Here is a 22,403-nt window from a genome sequence, read left to right on the forward strand (position 1 = left end):
ACTCTCGGCCCAGTAGGTAATACCTAAGAGCATCAATGGCCCAGTTAACGGCCAAACATTCCTTTTCTATGGTTGGGTAACTTAATTCATGAGGTAACAATTTCCGACTGATGAAAAGTATTAGCTTTTCACCTTTCCCCAGGTTCTGGAGAAGGACTGCCCCGAGACCCGTCCCTAAAGCATCAGTTTGAAGAAGAAATGGAGACTTAAAGTCTGGACAGTGTAAAACAGCTCTTTTGGTCAGGGCCTCTTTTAAAGCATTAAAGGCTTTCAGTGTTTCAGCTGTTTGCCAATTCTTCTTATGTACAGTGGGCTTCTTCAGCAGTTCTGTCAAGGGAGTGGCTAAAGTAGAAAAATGTGGGATAAACCTCCTGTAGTACCCTACAAACCCTAGAAAGGCCTGTACTTGTTTTGGAGTTTCCGGGAACTTTAACTGCTTGATAGCCTTCACTTTCTCCTCTTGGGGTTTAATCATTCCCTGACCCACGTAATATCCCAAATATTTAGTGTAAAATGTTCCTACATGGGTCTTCTTGCGGTTTATGTGTAATCTAGCTCCTTTCAAAGTCGCGAGTACCTTCCTTAGATGAACTAGATGTTCTTGCCAGGTGTGACTATAAACAATGATGTCATCAAGATATGCTCCAACATAATTCTCATGACCTTTTATCAGGTAATTCATCAACCTTTGAAACGTTGCAGGCGCCCCGTGTAAACCAAAGCGCAACACCGTAAACTGATATAGGCCGGTAGGAGTAGCGAAGGCCGTCTTTTCCTTATCGGCCGGTGACAATGGTATCTGCCAATAGCCCTTGTTTAAGTCAATGGTGGTCAGGAACTTAGCCTTCCCTAGATTATTCAACAGATCTTCTATCCGTGGCATAGGTTAAGCATCAAATTTAGAAATTTCATTCAGCTTCCAAAAATCCATGCAGAACCTCACACTGCCATCTGGCTTTGGGACCAAAACTACCGGCGAACTCCAGTCACTACACGATGGTTCGATGATTCCAAAATCCAGCATTTCCTGTACCTCCTGGTTGATGGCCTTTATCTTTGACTCAGGTATCTGGTAAGGTCTGAGCCTTACTATAGACCCAGGTTTAGTAGTTATATGATGGCAAGTCAGTTTAGTTCTTCCTGGAAGTGAGGAGAATATCTTGGCAAAATCTTGTAAGCGATTAGACAGTTCAGATTTCTGCACAGCCGTCAACTCGGTGTTAATATTTAAACTCTCCACACCTATTCTCTCCTTAAATTGTGGAAAGTGTTCTTCTGGCGGCACCTCGTTAGTAATCATAGCGATGGTTTGTACCGGAGGTATCCACTTTTTAAGTAAATTGACATGATAGGTCTGATAAGGCATTCTACTACCTGGTTGTTTCACCCTATAGGTCAAAGGCCCCAGGACTTCTTGAATTTCAAACGGTCCCTTCCAGCTGGCCAACATCTTATTGTCTGATGTGGGTAGTAACACCAGCACCTGATCCCCTGTTTTAAAAGTGTGCAACTGGGTCTTTTGGTTGTAATATCTTTCCTGGTTCATTTGAGTTTATAGGAGGTTGTCTCTAACTATAGCCTGTAGCTTCTCGATTCGTTCCTGTAGCTGCGAAGCGTATTCTGTTAGAGCCACCTCACGATCCGGTTGCTCCTCCCAATTCTCCTTCAGAACATCTAGTAAAGTTCTTACTGGTCTTCCAAACAGCAACTCGAAAGGCGAGAAACATGTTGAGGACTGAGGAGTGTTTCTTAAGGTCATTAGTATCCATGGTAACACCCTGTCCCAGTCCCTGTTTTCTGGCAAGGTTGTCTTCCTTAGCATTTGCTTGATAGTTTGATTGTAGCGTTCCACTAACCCATCAGTCTGTGGGTGGTAAACCGCTGTCTTTAGATGTTCAATTTTCAGGGTATCACAGACTTGCTTCAAGACATTGGACATAAAGTTTGATCCCCGATCTGTGACGATCTCCTTTGGAATTCCCACTCGTCCAATAAAGGGAATCAATACGTCGCATATCTGTTGCCTATTAGTAGCTTTTAAGGGAAAGGCTTCTGGGTATCGAGTGGCATAGTCTACAACAACAAAGATGTATTTATGACCTCTTCTCGTGGGATCTATGGGGCCGTCAAAATCGAGACCAATTTGGCTAAAAGGTTCCAGGATAAGTGGCATAGGCTGTAACAGGGCCTTCTATATATTGGCTCCATTCTTCTTTTGACACTCCTTGCAGGATTGACAAAACCTAACCACTTGTTGGTAAACCCCTGGCCAGTAGAATCTTTCCAAAATTTTTCTAGTAGTCTTTTCCGTTCCGAGATGTCCCTCCCCAACTTACAAGTGGGTGACTTCTAGGACTGTCTGATAATATTTTCCTGGAACCAAAAGTTGCTTCAATTCGTCTCCAGTCCGTGACTTACTAACTCGGTATAACAACCCATTCTCTTTTATGAAATGCAGACCTTGCCCCGTAGGATCTTTTAAAGCTCGCTCTCGGCCGTATTGTAGCAATGGATCCAGCTCTTGAGCAGCCCTAAAACTATCTCCATCCTCGTCCAACCTCCAGTCCACTGCTACCGGGAACACATTTTTGGCCTTCTATTCCTTTTTTACGACCCTTTATTTTTTTACTCTTACGTGGTTTACAGGATGGGGCGGAGATGTCTTTTTCACGGAAAGGTGCCACTTCCCACCAGCTCTTCTCAATTTCATGGATTAATTTAGGAAATTCAGGTACATCATACCCAATTAAGGGTTTTGGCAACCTGGGTCGTACAGCTGGTTTCACACCCAAGGTCTCCCCGCCCTGTATGTTCTTTGATGGATAAGCCCTTATATCCCCATGGACGCACCGAACCGGAATTTCCCCTGAGGAATGATAACTTTCACCTACCAACTCCGATGTCACCACGGTCTGTAATCTTCCTGAATCGACTAGGGCAGTTGTAGCTTTTCCTTCCACCGCAGCCCCGCAAGTATACAGATACTACGACTGCCTGCCTGGCACTTGTTCAGAGGATTCACTTTCTTTCACGTAGTCAAAGACCCCCACATCCATTGGTTCCGTTTTCGGTTTCTTTGGGCAAAATCTGGCAAGGTGGACCCAGTCTCCTCAGTCAAAACATTGAGGACCTCGAACTGTAGCGGTAGATGGATGATAATTGATAGGGCCCTCACTGTTAGGTCTGGACTGTGGGACTTCCCCTTCAGGCTTGATTGAGTGAGGCCATCTGGATTGCGGCACAGCTTTATTTATTGATGTATGTGCTTTATACCCTGTGGAATACGACATCATCCGGCCCTGTGCGCTTTCTGATAAGCTGAGGCTACCTCTACGGCTTCCGGTAGAGACAGGCAATGTTGCTTGACCCATCTCTGTACCGGGCCGGGAAGGGCCTCGATGAACTGCTCCAAGATCACTTTCTCTGTTATTTCATTTGGGGATGACACACTAGGTTGTAGCCATTTCTCTGCCAGTTCCTTTACCCTATAGAATACTTGTCTCGGAGTTTCTCTCCAACCAATTTGACTTCTCTGAACTTGATTCGGTACGTTTCCTCATTGTGTCCCATTCTCTCCAGCACCACTTTCTTCATATCTCCATATGTGGTGTCTCCCGTTGGGTTTGCGGGCTGATAAGCTGACTGCACTTCTCCGGTCATCAATGGCGCGATGTAATGGCACCATCTCTCGGCTGGCCACTGAGCATTTCGAGCTACCCTCTCGAAGTTTACAAAAAATGTGCGGGATCTTCCCGGCCGAGTATTTTTGCAACACAGAAGTAGGGACTTGAGGGTTGTTCCTGGTATTAGTAACTTCTAGTAATTGGGCCTGTTGCATTTGTAAGGCTTGCTGAAATGCCAGTCTGTCTGCTTGGGCCTGTTGTTTCTGCATTTGCAAAGCTTGCTGTAGCAGTTGTTGTCCCTCACTTAGGGTCTTGATAAGGTCCTCCATGATGTTCTCACTATCCCACTTCTGACACCAAATGTGGTAATATGTTTAGATGTTAACAATAAAAAGTCTGAGCCAATGAGTAGGTTGTATGGATTACGAAGAGAACCCACACATTTTATTCAACAGATCCTTTCTTTTCTTTTAACTTTTAGGTTTACTGAAAAGGATATGTCTTCTTTCACTGCTGTCACTTCCGGATTTCCTGAAGGTAAGGATTTGTTCAATGGAGTTTGTTTCCTTCTTTCTTCCTTCCCTGTGTTTTCTTCAAGCTTTGTTTATGTAAGTCTTTTCCCTGGGTAACTATATTTAGTCTTGGCTTCTACATGCAGTCTGGGTAATTATTTAATATAGTCCTGGCTTTTCCAGCATTTTCTCTAGTGTCCAAAAAAGTATCCCTTCTTGATAGTAGGCTAAAGGGCTAAAAAAAAAAAATAATGGAAGATAGGCGTTCTGACTGGTACTGTCTCTGAGTTACAGCTCCTCCAATCACAGCCACTCGTGGACACTTCCGAAAACAGCTTACCTCAGTATAACGTTGAAAGACTTGCTCTGTTACTATACGATCACCTGGGGTCGTACATAAATTCCATTCAGCCGTTGCTGGGGCTACTTGACACAGCACTGTCACACCAGCATTGCATTCACCAATTTGTCTTGCAACGATTTATCCCTCCTTTATAATTACATTATTTAGGTGGACATCAATCGGTAGTTCGTCCCGCTTCCACTCTTTCAATTACGGAGCTCTTACGTGACGATGTTGACTCTTCCTCTCCGCCAATAGCGATTTCAATCGCTGGCCCCGCTTCCAGACTTACAGCCTTCTTTACGACTGGGAAGCACGTGTACTTGTGTTTGAGGACTCTACGGAGGGATGAATATTGAAGCCAAACGGAGGGTCTCTGCCTAAGGGACGGTGGAGGGTCAGGCCATTCTATGAAATTACCACGCTCAAATATATCACGGAGCAATTCATATCCCGCCTCAGCCCACGTGCGAACAACCGAGGGAGGGACTTATGCGACTTCCGGGAGAAAATTCCAAATTGAAATGACAAATTATTTAAAACATTTTATGCTACTTGTCACATTTCTACATGAGTTACACAAAATGATTATCGTCAGTACAATTGGGTCATTTGTGGCTTTAATTGAAGGCCTTGACCTTTATTGTGCATGTAAAAGAATCAGGCTGTGTTTCGCATCTCTTCCTAGGTTTCAAACTTATTAGTGCAAATAAAAGCATATATAGTAATAAAAATGCTTAAGATTAGTAGTGGGTGTGTTGGGTGAGTTTCGCAGTACAGGCGAGGGTCTGGCACTTGAAAGAAATACCTTACATGGGGTGCAGGGTCAGGATGGCAATAAATTGTTCTAATGGGGGTGGGTGGCTTGCACGTTTATGAGGACGAATCGAGCAGAAAGTGCTTAGTTCATCTTGGTTCACATGCCGATTCTCAGGCGAACAGTGATCTCAGATGAAGAAAACTGTAGCATATTGATTGTTGCAACTTTCTCCGGCTTCAGCGTGAGAATGGAAGCGCAGAGCTGTCCTTCGCAGGGGGAGTGCAAGGGTGGAGGCCAGCCAGCTGCCTGCGTGCCTTGTGTGTGTGTCTCTGTCCTTGGCTGCTGCGGTGGAAAGGGGAGCTGAGCATTGCTGTACTATCGCAGTGAGGCCTGTTTACCCAAGATGGAGTCGAAAGGGGGCACAAAAGATGGATGCCCCGTGTCCTGCTCAGTAGTCCCATCTATGCAGCAGTCAACCATGGTTAACTTTACATAAGGGCAAGGGGCAATCCCACTACCGGAGGCACGCGGTCCAAGCCTTGTACTGAGGAGCGTACACGACGCGAGGGGGCCTGAGGACCCCTCGCTCCCATACACTGCTCACTCAACAAGACTCTGTTTGACTCAGCAGTGCTCTGCTGTAGCACAGAGGCTTTAGGCAAATCACTCCTATTCTTCTGGTACAGCTGGTGAAAATACTCGCTCCACAGTGCAAACCACAACAGGTCCAGAATCCGCTGCTCAAGCTGCTTACTCAACAAGACTCTGCATGACTCTGTGCCGCTCCGCGGTAGCACAGAGTCTTTTTAGCAATTCGCTCCTCCTCTTCTGGTAGAGCTGGTGAAAATACTCGCTCAACAGTGAAAAACACAACAGATCCAGAATCAGCTGCTCAAGCTGCTTAGTCAACAATACTCTGCTTGACTCTGATGTTTCTTGTGTTTTTATTTTTCTCTGACCTCAAACTATCAAGCACTGCCTTGTATGTTCAAGTGTGTTGAAAAACGATTTTCATTTGAGTTTCTTTTTTCCAACCTTGCCTTTTAAATAATAAGCCCAAAACGATTTTTCCCATTGAATTCCTTTCCCAAACAGCGCTTTTAAATCAGCACCAAAATGATTTTTCCAATGTGTCCTCACTCCTTCCATCTTGCCTTTCAATTAAAGGGGTCATATTAAATTGAGGCGCGGATGGTGGGTGTTGCTGGAAGAAAATTATTGTTTCAAATTAAGTAATTCCTGTGGACCCTGTATTAGATTATGAATGTTTTCTGTCGGATACATTGAAATTAAATCTGTGTATGTTGTTATTGCATGTTTGAAAATTTCACCTGTGTTTTTTTATATAAAAAGTTATTGTGTGATCTTGGGTGTCACCACAACATTTGTAGGTGATGTTAGTCTGTTTATCAAATCTTTATTAAATACATAAATAAATATATATTCTTACTACTCAACGGCCTGGTTCCTAGTCCATTGTTGGCACAGGGTATTTGTTGGGGTTGGGTGTGAGACGGGTTGGAGGCCTCACCAAATTGAACCTAAACTAAACAGTGCTTTGTTGTGCGCCACCTTGCTTGAGGGGGAAAGGAACTCCCTGAGTTCAGTGTGAGCTCATAATAAACCACAACAGTAGGCAGGCGTTTTTATTTTGTTTTAACTTTTTCTATGGTAGGGCTACTCCGGTCCGATGTCCTGGAACTCTGTGTCGTGAAAGTAAACGTTTGAGTTTGTCCCCCTTGGAGCCACACAAATGCATTACATGTTTCTTGAATTTAAATTAGATGGCTGCAATGCCAATGCACTAGTGAGCTGCCAAATGAATTCCTCACACTCGAAGTGCTTACTTAACTGAGAAAAACACACATTTCTAGGTGACACAAGTGATGTGTAGTGTGAATACTTTTGAATTTGTTTTGTAAAAGGCTCCAAATAGAACCAGAAAGACTGGACTGAGGGGCATTAGAGCAAGCTGTACTGAAGGTATATCGCCAAATGAAAAAAAGGGCAGAGCAATAAAAACAAATCGAGCATCACATGTGGGACGGCACATTTCGGGAAAGTGGCACATGTGATGCATAACCTGACCTTCCACTCAAGTCTCAACAAAGTTGTGTTTTGTAAAGTTGTATATTTGAACGCAACTTTCTTTGGCAAAAACTGGGGGGTGCATTTTTCAGGGATCATCATATGTGATGCTTGCTCCCCAAGAGTTGGCTTTGTCAGGCATTTAACTCGGCCCCGCGCATTCCCGGACCTCTTAGCATGACTACAGGCTCGCTACTGCCGACCCTGTAATAACATTACTTTCTCAATAGTGTGATCGCACTCTTTACCCCCTGACTTCCTGACCAGGGGTAGGGCTCTAGCCCTTTACTAGTCAACTGGTTGTATAAACTTTAACCATTTTCAAACTTAATCGTGGAATCATTTTATCCTAAAACAGTTTTGCATACTGGTTTGCACCTATCATTATTTTCAGGAAATGTCGCCAGATTCGTAAAAAGTGCAAATTCGTAATCTTTTACTCAGTGTTTGGAAAGTTACAGAAATGGTATGGTAGGGTAATGTTTATTTGTAAAGCACCTATATACAAGGCAAGTGTTTCAAAGCACTCAAGGAGGAAGGGAACAAGGAGAAAAAACGACAGTCATTAAAAACCTGCGGTAAGCGCTGAGAGATGCCACTCTCAAGGGTCATTGACCAAGGGCAGTAGTGATGAGGCAGGTGCAGGCCCGGAGGAAAGTGCGAAAGGACTGACAAGGGTGCCGGGGACCTGTGACACTCAGTGCTACACGCTGCTGCCAGTCAGCAAGCTGTGTGGAAAAGGAGGGGGGAGAGGGATAGAGTGGAGGGAGAGGTTAGCAGGGTAGAGGGATAGAGAAGGAATAGGACAAAAGGAATGTCTAAAGTAGTTTCCAGAATTTGATCAGGCTCAAGATGGAGGGCTGCAGGGAAGCTGTTCCTGAGGGAGGCCCCTGCTGAGGATAAAGATCTCCCTCCAAATCTCTCCTCACTCGCAGAAGGTTGGTGGTAGATGAGCGGAGGGCTCGGGAAGGACAGTATTTAGGTAGGCATTGTTGCAGATAGGTAGGTTCCTGGCCCCAGAAAGCCTTGTGGACAATGCAGAGGGTCTTGAACTTGATCCTTGCAGCCACGGGGGAGCCAGTGGAGGGATTTCAGCACCAGAGAGATGCAGTCCCTGGGCTTAAGGCCTTTGATAAGTCTTGCGGTTCTGTTCTTGATGAATTGCAGAGGGTGCAGGGCAGAAGCAGGGAGATTGAGGAAGAGGCTGTTGCAGTAGTACAGCTTTGAGAGAACCAGGGCTCTGGAGACAGTGAGCCACTGGGGGAAGGTGAGAAAAGGAAGAGTACCCCTGAGGAGGTGCAGCTGGTAGTTGGACTTTTTGGAAATGTCCAAAATGTCAGTGGAGAAGGAGAGAGTGGAGTCGAAGATGACCTCAAGGTTTTTTGCCTCGCAGGTGGGTGTGGGTGCAGGGCCAAGGGAGGCCGGCCAGAGTGATAGTGGGAAACCGGGAGCAGGTATCACAATGTGAATGATCTCAGTCTTACTGGTGTTCAAGCAGAGGTTGTTTGCAGCACACCATGACTGAATTGCTGACAGTCAGATGTACGTGAGGTAAAGGAGGTGGCTGAGGGTAGCCTGAAGGAGAGTTGCATGGCATCCACATAACACTGGAAATTAGAGGAGAATGTGGCAATCACACGTGCCGGGGCAGCCATATAGACATTAAAGAACCAGGGGGATAGGTTAGAGCCCTGGAGGACGCCACAGGTGGAGAAAGTGATAGTAGAGAGGAAGGACCCAAGTTCCACCTGGGATGGGCAGTCAGAAAGGATGGAGGTTAACATTGCCAGAGCCTGTCCTGTGATTCCCAGGTCAGGCTCTCACATGGTTCCCTGAGAAAGGACTATTGTGGATACACATTATAAATGTAACATGTGTAATGGGAGACCCCAGATGCAAACAGCATGTACTTCCCTTGAGCTGCAATGTGGGATTTTCTCAATAACCTGAGCGGCAGTGCACTTGTGACTTTGGGCACACAGCATTCTTCCTTTGCCAAATTCGCCAATGAAAACACGCTTGCCCCTTGTAGCCAGTGTTTTATCAGATGCATTGTTACCCTTGTCCCGCTGGTAGCCGGTGTCACCTATGGAGATAGCAAGGACATGAGCAGGAGGCAGGTGGGAAATGCAAAAGACATTATCCTCATGGAGTTGCGCATCACTGAAAATACAACTTTAATGAAATGTGCCTGTATCCAGGCACTAATTGGCCCATAGCCTGATGCTAATTGGCCTCAGGTGGCAACCGCAAAGCAGGAAACGCTTCTGGGATTTGCCAGCTTCTTTGGGACCTGGTCCCAGGATCATGGAACACCAGCCTTGGGTCTGTGATCAGCTGCAGACACTGGAATCCTCTATAAAGGGATCTGCCTGAAGAGCTGTGTGGGATCCGTTCACTGTAAGAGGGCACGTGCTCGAGCGCACACCTTCTTCCACCAAAGACATTGCATGGAAAGTTCTATGTACTTAGAGCCAAGCACTCCCTGAGGGACAGTCCTACTCAAGAAGGCAGGACTGTGTCAAGAAGCCCAGTGGCCATTAGCAGGAAGCGGCCACGTCATGCCATCAGGTTCTCCATTCCTTTTGAGTCAACTGAGAGGAAGCTGGGGCTGGACCGCTTCACTCGATGTGTGAGTTCACAAAGCATCACAAGTATGTTTGTTTGTTTGTTTGTTTGCTTTATTTATATAGTGCTCCAGACCCAGAGGTAAGAGGGCGCTTTTTGACAGGTTACAGAAACAATATGCATATATTATACAGTTGTAAAATTGTGCAATTTTAGACAAGTTACAAAAACAATATATATATAATTAGCAGTTATATATCTGGGCCGTATTTACAGTATATACAGTTTGCATTCTTATAGTTAGAGTGGGGCAGTGTCGTCAGGTGTAAGAGAAGGAAATGGTAGAGTTAATTTGTCTCCAGTAGCCAGCGAATGACTTGTTTCCTGAAGGGTTGAAAAGATTTGGTCGATTTAGTGTTAAGTGGTAAGGTATTCCACAGTTGAGAGGCCAGGACCATGAAGCTAGAACCTCCAGCTCTTTTTAAAGTAAATCTGGGCACTGTGAAGCATAGCGTGTTGGCCGATCTGGTAACCCTAGTAGCCGATTTTAAGGTGAATTTGTTGGTGAGAAAAGGTGGGGCTAGGTGGTTTAAGGCTTTGTAGGTGAGGCATATAGTTTTTAGGTCAATTTTTTGATGTATAGAGAGCCATTTACAGGATATTCTAGAGGTGGAGATGTGTTCTCGCCTGTGGATGTTTAGTGCTGCTCGTAGTGCGTTATTTTGGAGTACCTGTAGTTTGTTGATTACGTATTGGTTGGCACCTAGGTAGAGGCTGTTGCAATAGTCCAGTTTGGACTGTCTGAGAGCCCTAGCCAGCGTGAACAACTATTGGTGGATAGAAAAGGCCTGCAGGCCCTGATCAATTTCCCAGTGTAGGCAGTGGCTGAGGCAGTCATATTGACTTGTTTGGCAAGGTTAGTATTAGCGTCGAGATAAAAGCCAAGGGTTTTCACATTTTTGACAATGTGAATTGTGTTACCGTCAATGATGATGTTGTTGTAGTTAGGGCTGAGTTTCTGCAGATTGTTGGGAGATCCGACAAGGAGAAGCTCATTCTTCTCATCATTTAGGCAGAGGCCATGTGTGGCCATCCATGCCTGAATGATGGAGAAGATTTCATTTATCCTGAGGACATCAGTACTGTAGTTCCCTGAGATAGTGAGGAGTATCTGGGTGTCATCTGCGTAGTTGGTGTAGGTGACACCCATATGGTCCAATATGTCAAAGAGGGGCTTTGTAAAAAATGTTGTACAGCATGGGGGAAACACAAGAGCCTTGTGGGACACCACAGGTAATAGGGATGGGGTCTGCTGCTACAGTTGATGCATGGTTCTATTAGCCAGGAAGGATTGAATCTACATGACAGCAACGGAGGAGAAGTGCGCTGCAGATGAGAGGTGGTTACAGAGTATTTTATGGTCGACCAGGTCGAAGGCCGCTGAGAGATCTAGAAGTAGTAGGATGGCGACGTTACCTTTATCTTTAATATCATCAATCTGACTTTTGAGGTCAACAAGGGCAGTTTCTGTTCCGTGTTGAGGTCGAAAACCAGATTGACGTATTCCTAGTAGTTGGTTGGTCTCTAGATAATCCTGAATTTGCAGGTAGGCAATTCGGTCAAGGGTTTTTAGCAGACAAGGAACCGTAATGATGGGTCTGTAATTGGTGGGTATGGCCGGGTCAAGTGATTGTTTTTTTTTAGCAGTGGGAGAACCCATGATTGTTTTAGGTTACTAGGTACTGAATTAGTGGAGAAGGATAGATTTACAAATTTAGAGATGACGGGGGAAAGATCTCTAGCTGCATGTTTAATGACCTGGGCAGGGCAGCTGTCCCCTTTGCAGTTTGATGGTTTTAAGGAAGTTATGATTTTCTGGACTTCTGGTATGGTCACCTTTTTGAACATGAAGCCAGTGTTAGTGTTAGTAGGAGGTAGTGTATTTGGACTGGAGGGATTACCACTAGAGAGTTGTTGTCGTTTGCCCTCAATTTTTGTTTGGAGCCTTGTGATTTTGTTGGCAAGGGCATTCTGGATACTCGTGCAGCAGGGTTTGTCTTTCACGCAAGTATCTGTAGGTGGGTTAGGATTTTCTAATTCCTTTAGAATAGTGAAGAGTTCTTTAGCACAAGAACTTGCCTGGCTTATTCTAACATTATAGGCGTCCTTCTTGGTCCGGATTATCTCCTTTTTGTAAAGGGAGGATACAGTCATGAGATTAGTTTTATTTTCAGTTGATGGGGACGTTTTCCAGAGGGTTTCCAACTTGGATTTCATGTTTCTCAGTATTTTGAGTTCAGGTGTGTACCAAGAATTCAGGTGAGCTCTAGGTTTACCTTTTCGTAACTTTAGAGGGGCGTTGGTGTCAATGTCATTGGTCACGGCGTCATTGTACGTGTTGACCAGCAAGTCAAGGTCTGCCGTGGCTGGGAGTGTATTTAGTGTAGGGAGGACCAGGGGTATTAGGGTTTCATCAGTAATGTTGCGCTTATTTCTGGTCGGACAAGCTGGTGCGTGGGGGCATTCTTTAAGATTAGGGTTGTTAATGTTAATATCAAGTGATATGAGGTAGCGGTCAGTCCAGGCAAGAGGTTGGGGGGTATTGCAGGTGACATTGCAATTGAGGGCTGCAACCCAATCAATGATTCTACCTTTCTGATGAGTAAGTAGAGAGCTGAGTTGGGTGAAGTCGTACTCAGCTACAGCATTGGCCAAGGAGGATGCTGGGGTGTCATTAGGGTCATTATATCCTAAGTTAAAGTCACCAAGAATGATAGTTTGTGCTGAGGGTTTAGAGTTTTTGGCTATTAAAAAGGTGATGTCTTCCTCAAAGGTACCAGGAGGACCTGGGGGTCTGTATATTAAATGAATGGTAATCGTACTCTTGGGGGTGGTTTGGAGTTTGACAGTGAGGTGCTCGCATGATTTAAGTGGGGGGGGGGTAACTCATCTGAGGTCTAATGAGGATTTAAATATGATTGCTACACCTCCTCTGCGAGCATTGGGTCTGTCAGCTCTGAGAATGGAGTATTTGTCGGGGACAGCTAGGGTTAGGTAGGGTCCTGCTGCCCAAGTATAGTTCTTGTATAAAGTATTAATGAGTATCTTGAAGAGGACTCATTCCTTGTCCTGTCAGGAGTGAGGACCACAGGCCACAAGTTCATAAAGCTTAGGCTGAATGCCAAATCAGTGGCTATGGAAGCAGGTCGGCCATCAAACATTGCACCATTCAAATACATGTGAAGGTAAGTACCTGTGGCGCTCTTGTGGAAAGTGAAGAAAGGATGTAAGGGGTTAAGCAGAAGGCGCATTGCTCTTACTGCTGGAGAGAGCCACGCTGGCTATCTGGAAATACATGGGTTGCCTGCCTAGTCATGGCAAATGAAGCTGGTTACCTATGGAGTATATAAGAGTCCATAGGGCAATGGCTAGCAGCACCTTCGCCTTCCTGTCCCTGTATTAATTGCAAAAACAGGCTTTTTATTGATTGCACTGAAAGTGCTTTTAGTTTAACACTTCAATTGGGGATAGTTTGAGCGTTTCAAATTCCATTAAAATGCAACTAGTTTTGAGAAAGAGTAGTTTGATTTTAGTGGTAGAAATTGCAGCTATCCATGACCTTTTCCACGCAGCCTGGTGAAATGCATAATGAAAACTAAATAGAAAGGGAACTATGAGCCGCTGTGTGATAAGGCATTAGAAAGGCAGCCATGTTTGTTGGCACTGGGACGCGTGTATGAAGAATGAAGAAGCCTTGGCTCACATGAGCCGCTGTGTGATAAGGCATTAGAAAGGAAGCCATGTTTGTGGGCACTGGGACGCGGGTATGAACAAGCCTTGGCTCACATGAGCCACTGTGTGATAAGGCATTAGAAAGGCAGCCATGTTTGTGGGCACTGGGACGCGGGTATGAACAAGCCTTGGCTCATATGACCCGCTGTGTAATGAGACATTAGAAAGGCAGCCATGTTTGTGGGCATTGGGGCGCGGGTATGAACAAGCCTTTGCTCATATGAGCCGCTGTGTGCTAAGGCATAAGAAAGGCAGCCATAATTGTGGGCAGTGGGACACGGGTATGAACAAGCCTTGGCTCATATGAGCCGCTGTGTGATAAGGCATAAGAAAGGCAGCCATAATTGTGGGCAGTGGGACGCGGGTATGAACAAGCCTTGGCTCATATGAGCCGCTGTGTGATAAGGCATAAGAAAGGCAGCCATAATTGTGGGCAGTGGGACGCGGGTACGAACAAGCCTTGGCTCATATGAGCCGCTGTGTGATAAGGCTTTAGAAAGGCAGCCATGTTTGTGGGCACTGGGACGCGGGTATGAAGATGCCTTGGCTCACAGAAGCGGCCAAACTAATAGGGCGTTGCTGTAAAGTAGGCAGCAGCAACCAGAAGGTTCTGAAGGAAGAGAGAGGACAGAACATGCCAGGGAGAAAGGATTTAAGCGAAGGAGGACCACGTGGTCTCATGGAAAGCAGGGGTGCGCAGGTAAGAGACCGAGCATCATTTAAAAGCTGCTACTTATGAAAGCTCATGAGAAGAATCACCCTCTTAGTGAGTCAATAGTCAAATCCTCGGTTGTGTATAAACCTGCAGAAGATAATGCTTCTGCTCAGTGGGGGTCATTCTTTCTTCAACTCAAGTCCAAGTTTCATATTTAAGTCACTCCAGTTTATTTGGACCCAATTTTGTTTTGAAAAAAATATTGGGGGTGTCATTTTTCATGGACCATCACATGTGATGTTTGCACCCCACAAGTGATTTCATTGATGATGGATGGAAGTGACTTCTTGGTAAATGGAATCCTCGTGGAACTTTTGCCAAAATGCCATTAATCCTCACGTGGAGACTAATTATAAATGTTATTTTTCTGGTGGCGTTAGTACATCTGAGAACCCACCGGTCGGGTAGATGGAGTGTCAGGCTGTCGCCCCTATACCCACAAATAAATGTACAAATTACAATTATTGCTCAGTTGAGTTTTCAAGACTGATTCTGAAACCGACATCTGTTGAAACAGTCACCCCTTAATTGAGCATATTTGCTGCTTAACCGAGCATGCTCAAACCGCATGCTCAAACCTTAACTGAGCATCCTAGCATTTGTATTTAGCAACTGTGAACTTATAAAGGAGAGGTGGCAATCAAAGTAGCATTTTGCATGTTTTTGGCAATTGGGTCACACGTGGCACATTTGCAAAAAGGTCGCTGATTCTCATGGCCCCTCTCCCTGGACGATCCTCAGCATCCTCCCCATCAGCTCTGCTCCCGCCCCCACCTCACAAAGAGGGAACCATGTTCGATGCCCAGAAGCTGCCTGGCTGCAGAGCCAGATCTAAACACTGGCTTTCTTTTTATTGTTGTGTGCAAAAGCATGAATGAGAATAGGCGTACATGTAAAGGTAGAGGATCTGGGGAGCTTCTCGGTGGCTGTCACCCCTTCATCAGCAACTGTCTATCCACATATAGAAAGACGTAGCGGCACGTGAAGGGGCATCTCGGGGTCACTGCAGGGAAGCCAACAGACTGTCCTTCAGCAATCTTAACATTCTATCCTGGCATTCGTGCAGCAGCATGGTGTGCCGTTCAACTCCCCACAAGCATCTTCCAGGGCATCATATTGTGATGTATTTATTTATTTATTTATGCTTTTATTTCAGCGCACAAAGCCCTGAGGCATCTAGGCGCTAGTTACAGAAAGTGCATGGTATAATGGAGAAGTACATAACTCCACATAAGTTACAGACGTAAAGTAGTGTGTACGCAAACTGGCAAAGCCTCACCTCAAAGTGCAGGGGGCTACAACAGGCTGCATATAGGACACAATGGGTAAAATAACACAGATAGGCACGGCCTCACCTCATGGTGCGGTGGCTACATCAGGCTGCATGTAGGACACAATAGGTAAGATAACAAAGGTAGGCACAGCCTCACCTCATGGTGCAGGGGGCTACATTAGGCTGCATATAGGACATAGTAGGTAAAATAACACAGATGTATAGGCATTGCATGAGGCCACATTGTGAGCAATGTTCCCTCTAAGGAGTGCGCATGTGCGCTTGCCCAACTTCCTTCTGGGTGCCACTCAGCAGCGCACACAGACAATTCCCACCTATTCAAAAAGATGTAATAAAGCACAATGCACAGCAGGTACCTAATATTTGCTTTCTCTCAAAATGAAGCTAAATTATATGAACTAGTATTGATGTTCTGGTGTAGTCTATTTACATTGCCCTACTATGTATGCTTGACATTAAAAAACCCCAAACCCTAAAAGTAGAATACATCCACAATAGGTTAAACACTAATATGAAATAGTTACTGCATGAACAGAATATATAATTAAGAGATGTCTGCACACATTAACCAAATTATCTCCCCTCCCCACCCAGGACTCCTATACTGGACTTATACCATATGACTCGAACTTCCACCCCAGACCTCATTCAGGTATATTACCAGACAACCTTGACTCTGCCTACCTTGGCTCTGCAAATGGTTACCAGACGTGTACCTATATCCACCTGGTTTATGTTTCTAATATGAATGACGTTTAAGCACAAGAATTTCTGTTACTCATGGCGCCTTAGAAAAAGCGTCACTCAGACTATGTAGCCCAACTGTCAACTAAATATCAGATCCTGAGTGCAAGTAGCCAGGCCACCTGAATGTGTAACCTCATCCCATGATTCCTATTCTTTGTACATATGTCACACAAACACTTTGAAGCAGCCCCCCTTGCAAGTTAAGGCATTCTAAAGCTCAAATATTAATTTGCCCTCTATGGATTTTGAGTAGGCAAATGACATGTCTACTTTATAAGCGGAGAGTAACATTGCAATATAATTTACCTGGCCAGCAAGGGATAATGGCAATGAACTATGCCTGCCATTATTTGTATATAGTATTAGGGAAACGGGCATTTAGATTACTAGAATGCTTTTCACAATCTGCCACCTTTCCAAGTTTCATGGGGCATAGACCTTAACAAAGTATATGCAAACTTGCTGCTATACAAAAACAGTTTCACTGAGCATTTTTATAATCCTACCCAACAATTTAAAGGTGGGGTATGTTGCAAACAATCTTGTATACAATTCACACCGGTTGTGCACTAACAGATTTATGCATTTTCTTAAACTGCACACTTAAACTGCACATAATATCATGGTCACGTTTTAAACATGTTTTGTGGTTATGCAAATATCCTAGTTAGTGTTTTACTGCTACAATCCCTTACATTTTACAGAGCCCTGACAACTGGTATTGGAGGTTAGCACAGGATAAGGGGTGGGGTACAGATGGAAGGACACAGGAGAACACTCCTTTGGGGTGAAAAACAAATCAGCAATGTTCAAAAAACAAATCAGACATTTTGACAGAGCAGTACAGTGAAGGAAATGTGTTTGTTTTCTGAAGGATAGGAGACTGTAACGCTCACCTGATTCCCGCAGAGGCGCCGGTCTTGACTGGGTCAATGCCGTATCTTCAAAGGTGATGTGTAACACACGGTTGGCTCTTTGGGCTGGACCTCTGTGCACTGTATGTCTGACTCGAAGAGTAAGATGTCTGCGGATAGAAAATATGGGATTAATGAACTGGGGTTATTGGGTGCCTCTCTCCTCTTCCCTTTCTCTTCTCCTGTAGAACCCCAAAGGTTAACACCCTCACCTTAGGTAAGTGAACGCCGAGCTCTCCATCAGCCTCGGGGCAGGGTGCCGTAACCAGTTTCTTCACTGGATAAGGGTGCAGGCCTCTTGACCTCAGAGGACTGCTGTCCGTCGTTAACTGCACGAACGGTAAGTTCTGGGCACTTCAAATGTCTTAAAAGTCTTTTGTAATGATATCTCTTGTTTTGCAGGGTTCTGGCGATGGCGGATGTCGGGCTGATGAGAGTTGAGGATCGAACCCGCGTGAGGAATAGAAGCGCCTGGAAGCATGTAAGTAAGCCCTTGTAGCCTGCTTCACGATGCGCACTAACTGTCCCTTTTATCTTGCAGGTACAAGTTCGGAGCTTTAGAGAAGCTGAAGGGTGCTGGAATACCCACTGGATTCGGCGTGGGAAGGAGTAATGGCACGTGAGTAATAAAGTTGCCCAATGTCTTTAAACGCACCTTCTTTTGTCTTTCAGATGCGGGATGCAGCGCCGAAGGCCTCCGGAGCGTGCGAAGAGCTGGTAAGCTTTTGTCTTTCAGATGCCGGAATGCAGTGCGAAGACCTCCGGAGCATGCGAAGAGTAGGTAAGCCTTTGTCTTTTCAGATGCCGGAATGCAGCGCGAGGCGTTGGTGACAGCCGATGGACCAGGTAAGAGATGCGCTGCCACTGAAGACCGTAGTGCTAACCTGTTCTTTCTTTGTCTTTACAGGTGCTGCTGAAGACTGTCTTTACAGGTGCTGCTGAAGACTGGATTCCAGGATGGTAAGCCTTTGTTCCCTTAGGCCCAGGATCAGAAGCAGAAGACACGATGAGCGTTCTGCTGCAGAGAATGCAGAATAACGCAAAGCAAGATTCATCCATCGGGTGTGGTTTAAATAGCCTCCTGTAGTGCTTAGGTGTCTCCTTCCACAGCCACGCCTAGGTAAGAAAAGAGTTCCTGCTTTCCAGAAGAGTTCCAGTGTTCTGAACCTAGAGAGTGGCTCCTGCCCCACCCAACAGAAAAAGTAGTCCCAAACAGAAGAGGATCAGGGGTTCAACTGGCAGGTAAGTAAGCAGCATGGTCTGCTGCAGGTAAGTCCACCCAAGCATTATGAGCCCGGCGCTTCCAGCGCTGGGACTGGGCATCTTTATGAGCCTGGTGCCACTGGCGCCAGGACAGGGTCCAAAAGGTCCCAATTGGGACTGGCTGGCACTCGGAACCAGGGTTATGGGTCTGCTTCCACGGGAGTCGGGCAAGTCCTGATCTTTTGGAAGCAGAGATCATGACAGAGACGCTAGTAACAGTCTAGGAAACTGTGCCTTAGGTTTCTTTCTCTGCTCAGCTGCTGAGGGCTTTTCAATATAATAATGTGTTTGCCTTTATCGTCTCTAGCATCCGCATGTATCTTGTCCAACTGATAATAGCGAATTTCATCAGAGGGGTTCCTAGTTAAAGAAGAAAGCATTCAATCTGTTGCACCTATGAACATTGCTGCTATTGACTTAAAAGGCAAACATATGTGATTTGCTTCAACGGTGCTCCAGGCAAAACATCAGTAAGACTCTAGTGGAATTGTGTCTAGGCTGTGGTGAGAAAGGGTGGGCAAAACTGTAAGCTGTATTATGTATCCTGTCATATCACTGCTAATGTCAGGGTTACAAGGAGGGATCTCATGTGATGTTACTCCTCACTCCAAATCAAAAGATTCTTCAGGGAGTAAGTAATTATCATTGTCAGTAGGGATATTTCATGTTTATTAAAATATGTTCTTTCCCCTTACAATTCCTCTTGAGATTGGGCAGTAGTATTATTTGAGTTTATACCAATGCCATTGCTCTGCAGGTCACTGATTCAAAAATATATCTGGGATCTTTGTTGGTAGAAGCAGGGGGTAGGTTCCTATGTGTTCATGGTTTCCCATTTATGTTGGGCACATTTTCCTGTTTTTAGGGAGTAACAATGGATCGTGTATATTCCTCTTAGCTGTAAGGCTGGTTTTGAGCAAATGTCACAACTCACAGGACCACGTAATGTGGATAGGAAGCAGAGGCCCAGGAATTCTTATCATCATATTCTGTGGTGCAGTTATTCAAATGCAATTATCGTCCTTACACACGTTTGAGGCATGTTCTTCTGCCCTTGAATTACTTCATTAATGTGGCAGATGAATTCCTTTTTGCATGTTTTCTGACACATTCTTGTTAGTTGCCATTATTTGATTTGCAAAAATGTTATCCTATCTGAATTTTTTGACAGCCACATCAGTGATATTTGGTTTTTTGTAATAAACATGAGTATTTTTTACAAATGGCTTTGCACACTTTCTGCATTGTCTCTAAGCAGTGTCGACAAATGAATAGCCACAACTAAACTAAGGCCCTGATTCATGGAATTATGTGCGTGTAAAACAGGGATTTGCATGCCATTCTGCCCGCGAATCCCCATTCGTTAAACAGAGATTTGCGCGCAGAATGACACGCAAATCCCAGTTTTACACACTACTAATTCCATGAATCAGGGTGCTGTTGATTATCCCGACAATACAAGGCTTTTTTGTGCATACACATTTGTTTTCTCTTGTCCAACTGATAAAAATCTTTTGCACATGAGTAATTTTGGTAAGGAACTATGGTATTATCTTGAAATTTTGGACTGGTTGATGAGCTCTCCTTATAACCCAATTCTTTTTAAGCCTATATGTTGGAAAAAAGTGTTTGAAGATGCACCTTTTACACTGACTCATAAAGAATTGCAGTGGTTGTGAAGGAGAAATTCAGTTCCAACCTCTTTGGAGATGGTAGCTCACCAACTAGGCATGCTCACAAAGTAGCTTACCTTGTAATTTAGTTGCGCACATGCAAAATAATTTGCGCACAAACGCTAAGCATTTCCGCACTAAGGGAACGATATTAGAGGGAACATTGATTGTGAGCTCATGCCACATTTACAGTTTTGCCTTCTTTTGCCACAGACAAGAAGAAACACACCAATGGAGAAGGAGAATGGGAGCTCAGTGACAGAGTTTGTGTTTCTAGGACTATCTGAGGACCCGCATGTGAAGATTGTTCTCTTTGTGTTATTTCTAGTCACCTACCTGCTCACTATCATTGGGAATGGAATCCTGGTCACAGCCTGCGTTGCCGAGCCGCGCCTTCACACTCCTATGTACTTCTTCCTGGGAAATCTCTCCTTCTTAGACATCTGCTTCTCATCAGTAAGTGTACCTTATATGTTGGCCCAGCTGCTATCTACCAGGAGAATAAGCTTCTCAGGATGTATAGCTCAGATGTACACTTCCTTGCTCCTGGGCATTACGGAATGTGTGCTCCTAGCGGCCATGGCCTATGATCGTTATACGGCCATCTTGTTTCCCTTGCATTATAAAGTCATCATGAGCAGGTCTCGCTGTGTTACAATGGCTGCCTGCTGCTGGATCAGTGGTAGTGTCATTGCTCTCGTGGCCACTGTTTTTACTTTAAAGTTGGTATTCTGTGGTCCCAATATGATCAACCATTTTTTTTGCGAGGCCACAATTCTCTTAAAGATGGCGTGTGGGGACAGGTTTATTACAGAGATGGCGATTTTCTCTTGTGCCGTCTTTGCACTTGTGATCCCAAGTTCTTTCACCCTCGTCTCCTATGTGCGCATCATCGCCACCATCATGAAAATCCGCTCTTCAGAAGGACGATACAAAGCCTTCTCAACATGCGCCTCACACCTGATGGTTGTCACTATATTCTATGGCACTGCCATCTTCATGTACATGAAACCAAAGTCTATAGACTCCGCCAATCAGGAGAAAATCTTCTCCATCTTTTACACCGTGACGCCAGCAATGGTGAACCCAATGATCTACAGTCTCAGGAACAAGGATGTGAAAAATGTTCTGGTGAAAGGTACCCAGGGAGACAGGTTACATTAAAGTGTAGGTGTGTCTTCAACACCCTACATTATGCTGGCCTGGTAAGAGCAGCAGACAAGCACACATTTAGAAGTTATGAGAAGAATGGGTTTGCTCTCACACCTCGCACACACATGAAATGGCAAGCACAATTGCTGATTGAATTTGGTTGGTTCTCATCGTTTGAACACTATTTGCGCTACAGCCAATTAATAATTTATCGATACGTCTTTCGTGCAACTGCAAGAAAATAGGTATGTGCTTTTTTATAAATTCATTCTTCACATAAGTGCCAATTTTGCACTCGAAGTTTTTTCTTCATTTAAAACTCGCATCCCTTAATTGTTTCTCAGGGATCCCACGATTAAATTTCAAATTCATATAGTTCCAGCCTCTGGTAAGCAGGGTATCTTTTCTTTTTATAGCAATTCTGCTTATTCACGCATTCCCGTTTTACCATTGGTCATTTTTCTTCCGCACTATTGCGCAACCAAAATTTGTTTTAATTTCCTTTGTACACAGATTATTGACAAACCAAGACTAAGGTAAAACTATATAACCTTTGATTTAACACATGTGACCTTGGTTGATCACCATTGGTATCCACCTCACTAAATAATTGCTATTTTTATTTTCTTTTCTTTCTGGTTTCCCCAATGTGATATCCTTTTTCACCGAATGGCGCACTTTATTGTAAATACATTTTTTCTATCTGTATTGTATTGAACCGCTATGTGCATTCGGTGTATCTGATTTTTAGCATATATTATGTGATGCACCCTGTGTGTTTGCTCTTTGTTTGGTATCCTCTAACTGCCCTGCCTGGCTCGGGTCCGGGCCAATGTTTGATGATCAATTATTTTTATTATTTTTTGATTTGATATTTGGTTCTACTTCAACAAATTTACCTTACAATTTTGTACAAGCAGCCTCAGTAGAAGAGCAGGAAGCTCGAAACACTAGTCAGG

The 22,403-nt window shown here is 44.6% G+C and overlaps 1 protein-coding gene across 1 annotated transcript; it reads left to right on the forward strand.

Moving 5' to 3' along the window:
- Positions 1-20,523: 20,523 nt before the first annotated feature.
- On the forward strand, positions 20,524-21,456 carry LOC138452746 (olfactory receptor 2D3-like). Its single transcript, XM_069605095.1, has one exon. The coding sequence runs from the start codon at positions 20,524-20,526 to the stop codon at positions 21,454-21,456; it is 933 nt and encodes a 310-aa protein (XP_069461196.1).
- Positions 21,457-22,403: the final 947 nt, after the last annotated feature.

The sequence above is a fragment of the Ambystoma mexicanum genome, chromosome 4p (assembly GCF_040938575.1).
Source record: "Ambystoma mexicanum isolate Mex_15411 chromosome 4p, UKY_AmexF1_1, whole genome shotgun sequence".
NCBI classification, from domain to species: domain Eukaryota; kingdom Metazoa; phylum Chordata; class Amphibia; order Caudata; family Ambystomatidae; genus Ambystoma; species Ambystoma mexicanum.

Excerpts from the sequence above, each read along its gene's own strand:
- LOC138452746 (XM_069605095.1), top strand. The coding sequence starts at position 20,524 with ATGGAGAAGGAGAATGGGAGCTCAGTGACAGAGTTTGTGTTTCTAGGA.